General features: G+C 35.3%; 1 protein-coding gene across 1 annotated transcript in view; it reads left to right on the top strand.

Annotated features, from left to right (window-relative positions):
• The first annotated feature begins 4,861 nt into the window (after positions 1 to 4,861).
• Positions 4,862 to 13,135, top strand: part of LOC121406634 — a 29,748-nt gene continuing 21,474 nt past the window's right edge. Inside the window, exons 1-5 of the mRNA XM_041597641.1 lie at positions 4,862 to 4,976; positions 9,389 to 9,634; positions 10,086 to 10,376; positions 11,223 to 11,468; positions 12,849 to 13,094. Of these exons, the coding sequence (XP_041453575.1) occupies positions 4,862 to 4,976; positions 9,389 to 9,634; positions 10,086 to 10,376; positions 11,223 to 11,468; positions 12,849 to 13,094 (1,144 nt within the window). The remainder of the gene's footprint in view (positions 4,977 to 9,388; positions 9,635 to 10,085; positions 10,377 to 11,222; positions 11,469 to 12,848; positions 13,095 to 13,135) is intronic.

Genomic DNA, 13,135 nt, shown 5'->3' with positions numbered 1-13,135 from the left:
GTTTCTTATTGTTTTTTCAATGGAAATTGTCAGGGACTTTATTACTACCATAAAAAAGATAAAATTAATTGATTTTAAGCGGTAAGAGGAAAAATAATGATATATTTATGAATTTTGGCTAAAAACACTATTTACATTGGATTTGTACACAAATTCACGTTTTTGAGTAATTTTGGAACCGCGTACCCGGGGGTCACAATTTTGGTCTCAAAAGTTGCGCGAGACTTGAAAGTAAAATGTCAGCGAGCGACGCGGTCAAAAAATTTCGCGCGGCGGATTTATCGCGAAAAATGTTGAGGGGGGGGGGCTGAATCACCCCCCAGTCTTTTTAGGGTTAACCCTATCTAGGCTGGGGGGGCCTCGGAGGCCCCCCCCCCTCAACAAATTGCGCAATATTTTCGCCGTGCGAAATTTTTTGACCGCGCCGCTCGCTGACTTTTTACTTTCAAGTCTTGCGCAACTTTTGAGACCAACTTTGCGTCACCCGGGTACGTGGTTCCGAAATTACGCAACATTATGTAAATGCATGTCAGACCGAAAATTGCTCAAAAACGTGATTTCGTGTACAAAGTCAATGCAAATTGTGTTTTCAACCAAAATTCATAAATGTATGATTATTTTTAGTTTTGCTGGTCTAAATGTATTTATTTTATGCTTTTTATGATCACAGAAGAGTCCCCAACAAATTTCTTTGAAAAAACAATGAAAAACAAAAGGTCAAAAAACAAAGAAATACATAAGAATTTGCAAAAAACAATGAAATGAATAAGAAAATAATTTGATATCGCAATTTTCTTCATGTACAATTGTTAGAAACACCACAAAGAGTTTCTATACCAAAAATTAGTACATTTGGAGCTTTATTTAGGGAGTTAGAGGAAAAAGTATGATTTCGCATACTAATTACGCATAAATTAGCATAATCACTTAATAGCGTTTCGCATGAAATAAATTACTATACAATCTTGTAGATTATGTCCCAGGCAACCCGCATGACAATTTTCGGCGCAATCACGCGGTCGACGGCCGAGATCTTAGGGGGGGGGGGCCTGGAAGGCCCCCCCCCGGCCATATGAACTCCCAAAATACCCCGGCCTAGATAGGGTTGATGAACTCTGGCCGTTTGGGAATATGTGTTGAATTGGCATCATAACTTAGGAAATTTATGTATCTAGCTCATGAAACATCGACAGAAGGGTAATCAAGTATGAATGATTGTTTTGCACATGTCTTATGTCACATGATCATGGTCAAATGTCATTTTGGGTCAATGGACATAGTGTTTTTATATAATTTTGGTGTTTTCTTCTGTGAATAACTATTCATTAGCTATTTTCAAAGGAAGACTGCTGCTATATCGAATTGCGATGCAGGCGAGACTGCCAGAGGCGTTCCACTCGTTGAAATGTCATCATAACTTACAAAGTGTGTAGACCCAGTTCATGAAACTTGGATATAAGGGCAATCAAGTATTACTGAGCATCCTGACTGAGTTTCAGGTCACATGACCAGGGTCAAAGGTCATTTAGTGTCAATGAACTTAGACCATGTTGGGGAATCAATATCGAAATCTTAACCTCAAGTATTTAAAATATAATTTATTCATTTCTTCTGTTTTTCATTGTTATTGATGTAGATGATGTGATGGTGTAGCTTTGAAATTCAGATAAATTTATCCTCGTGTATCCTTGTAATTAGGATAAATTTATCCTCGTGTAGCCTTGAAATTAGGATAAATTTATCCTTGTGTAGCCTTGAAATTAGGATAAATTTATCCTCGTGTATCCTTGTAATTAGGATAAATTTATCCTCGTGTATCCTTGTAATTAGGATAAATTTATCCTCATACAGCCTTGAAATTAAGATAAATTTATCCTCATGTAGCCTTGAAATTAAGATAAATTTATCCTCATGTAACCTTGAAATTAGGATAAATTTATCCTCATCCAGCCTTGAAATTAAGATAAATTTATCCTCATGTAGCCTTGAAATTAGGATGAATTTATCCTCATGTAACCTTGAAATTAGGATAAATTTATCCTCATGCAGCCTTGAAACTAAGATAAATTAATCCTCGTGTATCCTTGAAATTAGGATAAATTTATCCTCGTCTATCCTTGAAATTAGGATAAATTTATCCTCGTGTATCCTTGTAATTAGGATAAATTTATCCTCGTGTATCCTTGTAATTAGGATAAATTTATCCTCATGCAGCCTTGAAATTAAGATAAATTAATCCTCGTGTATCCTTGTAATTAGGATAAATTTATCCTCGTGTAGCCTTGAAATTAGGATAAATTTATCCTTGTGTAGCCTTGAAATTAGGATAAATTTATCCTCGTGTATCCTTGTAATTAGGATAAATTTATCCTCGTGTATCCTTGTAATTAGGATAAATTTATCCTCATGTAGCCTTCAAATTAAGATAAATTTATCCTCATGTAGGTTTTAAATTAAGATAAATTTATCCTCATGTAGGTTTTAAGATGAATTTATCCTCATGTAGTCTTGAAATTAGGATAAATTTATCCTCATGTAGGTTTTAAATAAGGATAAATTAATCCTCATGTAGCCTTGATATTAAGATAAATTTATCCTCATGTAGGTTTGAAATTAGGATAAATTTATCCTCATGTAGCCTTGATATTAGGATAAATTTATCCTCATGTAGGTTTGAAATTAGGATAAATTTATCCTCATGTAGGTTTGAAATTAAGATAAATTTATCCTCATGTAGTCTTGAAATTAAGATAAATTTATCCTAGTGTAGCCTTGAAATAAGGATAAATTCATCCTCATGTAGGTTTTAAAATGAAGATAAATTAATCCTTGTATCAGCAGGATGAACTAATCCGTACAATTGAAATAGATTTGTATGATATATTTATTTGATCTGTTTTTCCTATTAAATGGTTGTATTAATTGAAATGCTGTTTCCGTTTGTTTCTTTTATTGTTATAGACTTGCAAACATACATTGAATTGCCAATAGTCATTAAATAGAGTGATTGGAGAGAATGTGTAGATGAGGGACTTTATCCTCGTGTATCCTTGTAATTAGGATAAATTTATCCTCATGCAGCCTTGAAATTAAGATAAATTAATCCTCGTGTATCCTTGTAATTAGGATAAATTTATCCTCGTGTATCCTTGAAATTAGGATAAATGTATCCTTGTGTAGCCTTGAAATTAGGATCAATTTATCCTCGTGTATCTTGTAATTAGGATAAATTAATCCTCGTGTATCCTTGTAATTAGGATAAATTTATCCCCGTGTAGCCTTGAAATTAGGATAAATGTATCCTTGTGTAGCCTTGAAATTAGGATAAATTTATCCTCGTGTATCTTGTAATTTGGATAAATTTATCCTCGTGTATCCTTGTAATTAGGATAAATTTATCCTCGTGTAGCCTTGAAATTAAGATAAATTTATCCTAATGTAGGTTTGAAATTGAGATAAATTTATCCTCAGTAGTCTTGAAATTAAGATAAATTTATCCTCGTGTATCCTTGAAGTTAGGATAAATTAATCCTCATGTAGCCTTGATATTAAGATAAATTTATCCTCATGTAGGTTTGAAATTAGGATAAATTTATCCTCATGTAGCCTTGATATTTGGATAAATTTATCCTCATGTAGCCTTGAAATTAAGATAAATTTATCCTAACGTAGTTTTAAAATGAAGATAAATTAATCCTTGTATCAGCAGGATGAACTAATCCGTACAATTGAAATAGATTTGTATGATATATTTATTTGATCTGTTTTTCCTATTAAATGGTTGTATTAATTTAAATGCTGTTTCCGTTTGTTTCTTTTATTGTTATAGACTTGCAAACATACATTGAATTGCCAATAGTCATTAAATAGAGTGATTGGAGAGAATGTGTAGATGAGAGAACAAGTCATAAAAGTGGTTGTTACGTGCAAAAATGTGAAATAAATATTGTGGAGTGAACATGATGAATATTTGAAGAAAAGTGAACAAAAGATTCATTCATTTTGAAAAGATTTACTGTTACTTGTTCTTCATGATTAAGGTCTACTTTTATTCCCATAACTGTTTCAAAGTTCTGCGCAAATCATATTTTACTAACTTCTCAAAAGTAAGTGGTGCTCACTCAAGCGGAAATATTTATTGACAGTTATATCGCCATTCGCCTAAATGGATCTGTAACAATGTGAAAATAAGGAAAAATCTTAAGGATTTTACAAATGTATTATTTTGCGGGATTTTTTCTATTCAGTGTAAACTTTTGTTGATACGCACTGTAGAGTCTAGTCGATCTAGATATTGGCTAACCTAGTCAATCTATCCTAGACGCGGAATCCAGATGTAAATGATCTTTATCTAGCCCATCAATTTTTATCTTTATGTTGGCCTGATAGTGATACTTTACTAAGCCTAGATTAGCCAGATCTGTGAAGTAAATCTAGTAACCCTAGTAAATATAGATCTACTTATATATTTAGTTTAAGTTTTGGAAAAGTCTTATAAATGTAGACTTCTAGAAATTTTATTAAATCAGGTTTGCTAATCTTGACGAGGTCTAATTTTAGTTGGGGTCTAATTTTGCTTCAGAAAAAATTTTATCTAGATGTAGGTCTAGCTAGAAAATTAGTTGTTGACGAAAAATAAATTTATGGCCATACTAGGGCACAAGTCTTCGGTGAAGCTAATCGAGACGATGTTTTAATCTCTCACTTTTGGTGGGTGACATGAAATTATGAATAGTTAGAATTTTAAAAATACAAAGGGGGGGGGGCAACATATGTACAGCAACTGTATAGACGTTACCTGATAATGTGACAATTTCTGGTAATAAGTCAATAATATAGCCATCGATCTTTTCTTCTTTACATGTACTTTACTCTTGCAGTGTCGGTACCATTTGCTCCAAAACAGAAGTTAGCAATAAACGAGTATGAGTCTGACTCCAATGACAATCGAAAACTCATGGATGAGCAAGGAAAAGGTAAGTTCACACAATATTTGTCAACTTGACATTATTTTATATAGTTTCTTGTAAAACTATAAATGCATGCATGCATATTTGGAACTTGGGTACATCCATGCATTTTGATAACCATATGACTAGATGTACATGCTTGCATTCATGATGATATTCCTTCTGTTGTACTTTTACATGATATTTGAGGAACATATTATAATTTGTTGGCTTAGTGATCTGATTTCACGCTGACTTTTTATTAATTTTAAAAAAGGGCCATTTTACAAAAGTGCCATTTTGTTTTACACGTGCGACACCTGGGTAAACAAAAAGACCTTCCTCTGATTCTTATGTGTGTGTGTTGTAATTTGTATACAACTTACTGGTAAAATCTAGATTTTAATGGCTACAAGACTTTTTGGTCCATGCACTAGACTTGTCCGATGAGAGCAAAACCAGGGCTCCGTAACACAAAGATTAGTCGCTAAATGAACTGACCAATCGATATCAATGTCACATGCACATTAAGTTTAAAATACTGACCAGGGACCAATCAGGGGTGTTCTTTCATATTTGCAATTTATCGCAAACCTTTGTGTTACGGAGCCCAGGTCAAGTTTCACTTGGGGACATTTAATAAGTAGAAAGATAATATTTAGTATTCCTTTGGGTGAATGTGAATGACAAATTTTGATAACTTGATCTGAAATCTGAATGAAAGTTCTACATTTTCAGGTGCAAAATGGTTTTAATCTTGTAAGATAAGATTTTAATATTTTCATACTGAAAATGATACACTTAATACATCATGAAATTCCAAAGAGTTTTACTCTTCCATACCCTGATTGTAAACAACCTATAATCTAAGTATTTGATACCAGAGAGTGTTGGCTAGTACTTAATACCTTTCACATTTACCAGTTACCATTAAAAATATATATAATGTGTATATGCAATAGGCCTAGGCATGCATGTATAGCGTTTCAATGTGAAAAATGTATTTGGAAGAGCATTTTATCGTTAGGAAAGCAATCTTGATCTTTGCGTCAGGCGGCATTATACAGTGTACGTATGTAAACTAAAAAAAAAATTGGAAATCTGATTTGATCGATGACCCCTCCTCGGTTTTACATACTCTCTATGTGCCATTCACTGTAATCAGCGAGTGAGACTTTTTTCTTCAAAGACTATTTTGCAGTTTTTTTTCAGACCTCACCCAAGTTCACCCAACACTTTTAATCCTACTATGTAGGGGCCCCATTATTTTGAATAGGATCCCTCAAAATACCATGCATTGCAAAACCCTTCAAAGCTTTAAAATACATTTCGTGCTGAATAGTGCATGCAATACTGATATAGATACAATTGTATACTTTTGTTATATTTGTTCTGTATTTCCTTACTTCATTTGTTTTTTAATTGTGTTGTTTTGTGTTAATTTCAGCATCATTAACTTATAAGTTCCTTGTAACTTATCAGTGATTCTTCCACTATTCTTAAATATACTCATATGTGTTATAATCTATTCTATTGAAATATTTATGCTTCTTGATTTGTATGTTTTTATGAAGATTGTGGTATATAAGGTTTCAATTTCAATGATCACAACAAGCATTCCGCACACCATTATGTTAATTTTTGTTTTCTAATTCTGGAATACTTCATGTAGCTAGTAATTAAGATGTATGACATTACCAGAGAAATCTAGGCCTATTATATTCTGTCTGATAGCGTACAACCTAATTTATACTAATTAAGTTACGTACTACTTTTTCAGTGTATGAAATCCCACAGATGGATTGGACTTCCATTTGGCTGGACAAATATTGCCAAAGGAAGAAGCGGAAGATTGGTATGTGATAACATTTATTGTTATTAACATAAAATTATGTGTTATTTTCAGTACTATCAAACAACCCCCGTGTGACTTAATTTGTTGCACCTACATACATGTGTATTCTCAAAATATCTGCCACTCGATGAAATATCTTCCTCAATGACGTCCAGCATAAAACTTGTTAGAAGAGTAGTTACAACTCTTACATCATTGGTCATGCAGAATAGTCATTTGACTTATCCTAAATCCTCATTTGCTACATGTACACTTGTGATTGGCATTGTGTGGTTTAACTAATTGCTTTCAATATTAAGTAATCTCATAGGTTTTACAAGGGATTGTCGAGGTGCAAAGACGTGATGGGTTAATGGAGGAAATTTGTTAGCTTGCAAAGTTATGAATATGTACATGCAAATTTAAACAAATATCACATGTAGAAAAGGTTACTTAAGTAAAGGGCGATGTTTCAAATCCCTTAAGGCACCAGCTTATTTGATCATCTCCTGAGCCGTTTGATACAATTTTTATTGAAATCGGCCAAAAAATGAGAAGGTGCAGCCCCAAAATCTTATAGGAGGGCGTGGCCCAATATGGACCTGCTGAGTGCATTTTTGTAATAACTATAGTGTCCCGCATTTGTTTTTGGTGATTTTGTGTTGATATACATGTTTTTTTAGACAAATAATCCAATTAAACTAATAAAATCAATGCCAGAGTTGATCTTTTGGGGAAACATTACATTTCTTATCAATTTAAATCATTTACATGTAGGTAGTCACAAGATAATGTGACCGAAATTGAACAGGTCATTGTTCTTTGTATATGGGCAAGTCCAAGAATTCGCGCACGTTACGTATGGGACATTTCAGAGGCTTTATTGACCTGAAAAATAGTGTTAAATGACTTTGATTATATTGAATTCACTCATGATGGTAGACATCTAGGAGAAGAATAATCATGCAAAAAAGGTGACGTATGACCTTGACCTTTTAGAAAGAAAAGATGTGCCGTTACGTATGGGACGCAGAAAAAATACAATTTTTACAACATTTTTTTCAAGTTGACAATTCTCTGAAAGTATTTCCTTTCACAACTTGTAACTTAGTGTGATAGAAGTCACGATACTCTAGTATATCTAAGGCAAGTTTCATGCCATAAGCCAAATCCCTCTAATTACAGACTCTAATTAAACTAATTAATGACATGTTGCGTATGGGACAGTTATGTATGGGACATTTTGTCCCCATAGAGAATGTACACAATTTTCCCCATAATTCAGAAAATGGAAATAATTTGAAATATGGAAATAGGAAAAGACTTTTTTTTCTTTAAAATGTTCTATTGAGACATGTTTAATATGACTGAAAGGGAAATTAGCCATTTCAATATTTCTTTTATCTGTTCTTCATGGTTTTATGAATTTCTAATGTATTTCTTTTGTTTTTTTATTTCTTTTATATTTCTCCATTTTCACAATTTTGTCACTTTGATTGCTTTAATTTATGAGTAATCATTACAAATCAGTCTTTAAAAACTAAAGGAAAGGTAAATGATCACTTTTTACAGCACTCTTGAAATTTGTTTTTCTCCATTCACTTTGTACACAAATCTCCCCATCGACACTGTGTCCATACGTAACATGTTGTCCTATACGTAACAATTTTTTAAATGAACTTTTAATTAAAAGTAAACTCTATTTTTGAAATTTTATGTGGTATAACATTTTGATACTTAATAAATTAGAACTTCCCAGAGATGCAACAATGCAAGTATTGTATTATGAGATATAACTTAAAAACATCCTCAAAATGTTACGTATGGGACATTCCATTCTTGGACAAGATCTAATTTGCATAATTAATTAGATGATACCACTTTTTTCCTCCAAAATTAATAAGATGTTAGGGGGTCCATGTCCCACCTATGACTAAATCTCAGAAGTTTTATTTTCATTTTGTATGAGTTTATATAATTGTCCCATACGTAATGCCCATTTTAACAATTATGCAAATTAGGTGCCCCAAATTAGCATAAATATGCATATTATCAAATTTTTCTTAATGAAATTTTAAAATTCAACATTCAGGCTTTCTTACCCCACCAAAAATAACTTCTTAAATTAAAGATGAAATTTTGCCTTCTAGGGTGACCTTTTCTTGGACTTGCCCATATATACAATATCTTGCAAAGTTATGAATATGCATGTGCACGCTAATTAAGAAAGTATTTTACTTAATATGGTGGTGAAGTCAAAAGTTCACATATGTAGATAGGTTACTGAAAGCACTATCAAATAGTACAAGAACTTGATCATACAAGTTGACCGTTAACTTTAAGTATCAGTTATCATAGCTTAACACTATATAGAGTGCTTCCACAGACAACAGTTTACTTATCGAGGCATCGACTGTGGCAGTCAAGTTGCCAGAGCGTTTATACATGAAAAAATTATAGGCAGGATGGGTATTGTATTGTCATAATATCCTTGTAATTATGTATCCTGTTTCATAAAATATGTTCAATCTGGTCTTTGGATTCATTGATGTCATTTCTTGTAAAGATAATTTAAAGTAAAATTGTTTTCAATGTATCCCCACAGAAAGTCAACAGACTCTGGAGACGACTCAACATCTTGGAAAGGCCCAACCGAATGCTAAGGCATCCCATCAGACTCCCAAAAGGGTCCACCAGACTCCTGAGACGGCTGAACTTATTGCACACGATGTCCAGCAGATTCACGAGATGCCAGAGACGATGAAACAAATCGCTGAGGTGACTCAAGAGTTCCTACCAACTGTGCAAGAGATTACAGCTGAGGAGGGCCAACTATTCCCCAATGACATAGGTAATTTGTTAGTGTAACTAAGAGGCACATGCACACTTGAGAACCAGCACTTACATTTATTCTGCTCCCTTGGCCTGGCACCGGCCACCATTACCTCTTTCATATTTATAAGTCTTATGCCATGCCACTGGAATCCTGCAGTAAGTTTCACTTTCACTTTTCTAATGGAGCAATATTGAATTGTCAACATTGGATCGATTGTCCCTGAACATAAAAGAACTAGCTGATATCACTGATGAAAACCCCTTATGAATGCATTTCTGAAAAATAAATTGATGGGGTTCAATTTGTTAAGTGGGAAAGTTTGATTCACAATTAAAGCCTACACTTTTCAGAGTTCACTGTAAAGATTGTGATTCACAGCCATTTGATGCAACATCAATGATTCTTCATATTGAAACAATTGCTATAATTGCAAAATATATATTGTCTTGTACTTAATATTAATTAGATCAAATATTATTTGATGGAAATGATGTTCGGATCAGCAACACCAAATCAATTGTTGAGGAACTGCTTGACATTGCTCAAGACATGCAGATGCAAGGGATTTCTGAGACAAACCATCAAACTCCCGAAAGGGTCCACCAGACTCCTGAGAGGGCTGAACTTATTGCACACGATGTCCAGCAGATTCGTGAGATGCCAGAGACGAAACAAATTGCTGAGGTGACTCAAGAAGTCCCACCAACTGTGCAACAGATTGCAGCTGAGGAGGGCCAACAACTCCCCAATGACATAGGTAATTTATAAGGGTAACTAAGAGGCACATGCACACTTGAAAACCAGCACTTACATGTATTCTGCCCCTTGGCCTGGCAACGGCCACCATTACCTATTTCATATTTATAAGCCTTATGCCATGCCACTGCAAATTAAGAAAATATTTCAAATTATGGTTGTGAAGTCAAAAGATCACACATCATTATCCTTGAAATTATGTTTCATGTTTCATAAAATATGTTCAATCTGGTCTTTGGATTCATTGATGTCATTTCTTGTAAAGATAATTTCAAGTATTGTTTTCAATGTATCCCCACAGAAAGTCGACATACTCTGGAGACGACTCAACATCTTGGAAAGGCCCAACTGAAAGCTAAGGCATCCCATCAGACTCCCAAAAGGGTCCACCAGACTCCTGAGACGGCTGAACTTATTGCACACGATGTCCAGCAGATTCACGAGATGCCAGAGACGATGAAACAAATCGCTGAGGTGTGACTCAAGAGTTCCTACCAACTGTGCAAGAGATTGCAGCTGAGGAGGGCCAACAATTCCTCAATGACATAGGTAATTTGTTAGGGTAACTAAGAGGCACATGCACACTTGAGAACCAGCACTTAAATGTATTCTGCCTCTTGGCCTGGTACCGGCCACCATTACCTCTTTCATATTTATAAGCCTTATGCCATGCCACTGCAAATTAAGAAAATATTTCAGTTATGGTGGTGAAGTCAAAAGATCACACATCATTATCCTTGTAATTATGTATCCTGTTTCATAAAATATGTTCAATCTGGTTTTGGATTCATTGATGTCATTTCTTGTAAAGATAATTTCAAGTATTGTTTTCAATGTATCCCCACAGAAAATCGACAGACTCTGGAGACGACTCAACATCTTGGAAAGGCCCAACCGAAAGCTAAGGCATCCCATCAGACTCCGAAAAGGGTCCACCAGACTCCTGGGACGGCTGAACTTATTGCACACGATGTCCAGCAGATTCACGAGATGCCAGAGACGATGAAACAAATCGCTGAGGTGACTCAAGAGTTCCTACCAACTGTGCAAGAGATTGCAGCTGAGGAGGGCCAACAATTCCTCAATGACATAGGTAATTTGTTAGGGTAACTAAGAGGCACATGTACACTTGAGAACCAGCACTTACATGTATTCTGCCTCTTGGCCTGGCACCAGCCACCATTACCTCTTTCATATTTATAAGACTTATGCCATGCCACTGCAAATTAAGAAGATATTTCAGTTATGGTGGTGAAGTCAAAAGATCACACATCATTATCCTTGTAATTAAGTATCCTGTTTCATAAAATATGTTCAATCTGGTCTTTGGATTCATTGATGTCATTTCTTGTAGAGATAATTTCAAGTATTGTTTTTAATGTATCCCCACAGAAAGTCGACAGACTCTGGAGACGACTCAACATCTTGGAAAGGCCCAACCGAAAGCTAAGGCATCCCATTAGACTCCCAAAAGGGTCCACCATACTCCTGAGACGGCTGAACTTATTGCACACGATGTCCAGCAGATTCATGAGATGCCAGAAACGATGAAACAAATCGCTGAGGTTCCCACCAACTGTGCAAGAGATTACAGCTGAGGAGGGCCAACTATTCCCCAATGACATAGGTAATTTGTTAGGGTAACTACGAGGCACATGCACACTTGAGAACCAGCACTTACATGTATTCTGCCCCCTTGGCCTGGCACCGGCCACCATTACCTCTTTCATATTTAGAAGCCTTATGCCATGCCACTGCAAATTAAGAAAATATTTCAGTTATGGTTGTGAAGTCAAAAGATCACACATCATTATCCTTGTAATTATAAATCCTGTTTCAGAAAATATGTTCAATCTGGTCTTTGGATTCATTGATGTCATTTCTTGTAAAGATGATTTCAAGTATTGTTTTCAATGTATCCCCACAGAAAATCGACAGACTCTGGAGACGACTCAACATCTTGGAAAGGCCCAACCGAAAGCTAAGGTATCCCATCAGACTCCCAAAAGGGTCCACCAGACTCCTGAGACGGCTGAACTGATTGCACACGATGTCCAGCAGATTCACGAGACGCCAGGGACGATGAAACAAATTTGCTGAGGTGACTCAAGAGTTCCCACCAACTGTGCAAGAGATTGCAGCTGAGGAGGGCCAACTATTCCCCAATGACATAAGTAATTTGTTAGTGTAACTAAGAGGCACATGCACACTTGAGAACCAGCACTTAAATGTATTCTGCATCTTGGCCTGGCACCGGCCACCATTATCTCTTTCATATTGATAAGACTTATGCCATGCCACTGCAAATTAAGAAAATATTTCAGTTATGGTGGTGAAGTCAAAAGATCACACATCATTATCCTTGTAATTATGTATCCTGTTTCATAAAATATGTTCAATCTGGTCTTTTGATTCATTGATGTCATTTCTTGTAAAGATAATTTCAAGTATTGTTTTCAATGTATCCCCACAGAAAATCGACAGACTCTGGAGACGACTCAACATCTTGGAAAGGCCCAACCGAAAGCTAAGGCATCCCATCAGACTCCGAAAAGGGTCCACCAGACTCCTGGGACGGCTGAACTTATTGCACACGATGTCCAGCAGATTCACGAGATGCCAGAGACGATGAAACAAATCGCTGAGGTGACTCAAGAGTTCCTACCAACTGTGCAAGAGATTGCAGCTGAGGAGGGCCAACAATTCCTCAATGACATAGGTAATTTGTTAGGGTAACTAAGAGGCAAATGTACACTTGAG

This window comes from Lytechinus variegatus, chromosome 1 (genome assembly GCF_018143015.1).
Source record: "Lytechinus variegatus isolate NC3 chromosome 1, Lvar_3.0, whole genome shotgun sequence".
Classification (NCBI taxonomy): Eukaryota; Metazoa; Echinodermata; class Echinoidea; order Temnopleuroida; family Toxopneustidae; genus Lytechinus; species Lytechinus variegatus.
This window is presented reverse-complemented; position numbering and strand designations above follow the sequence as displayed.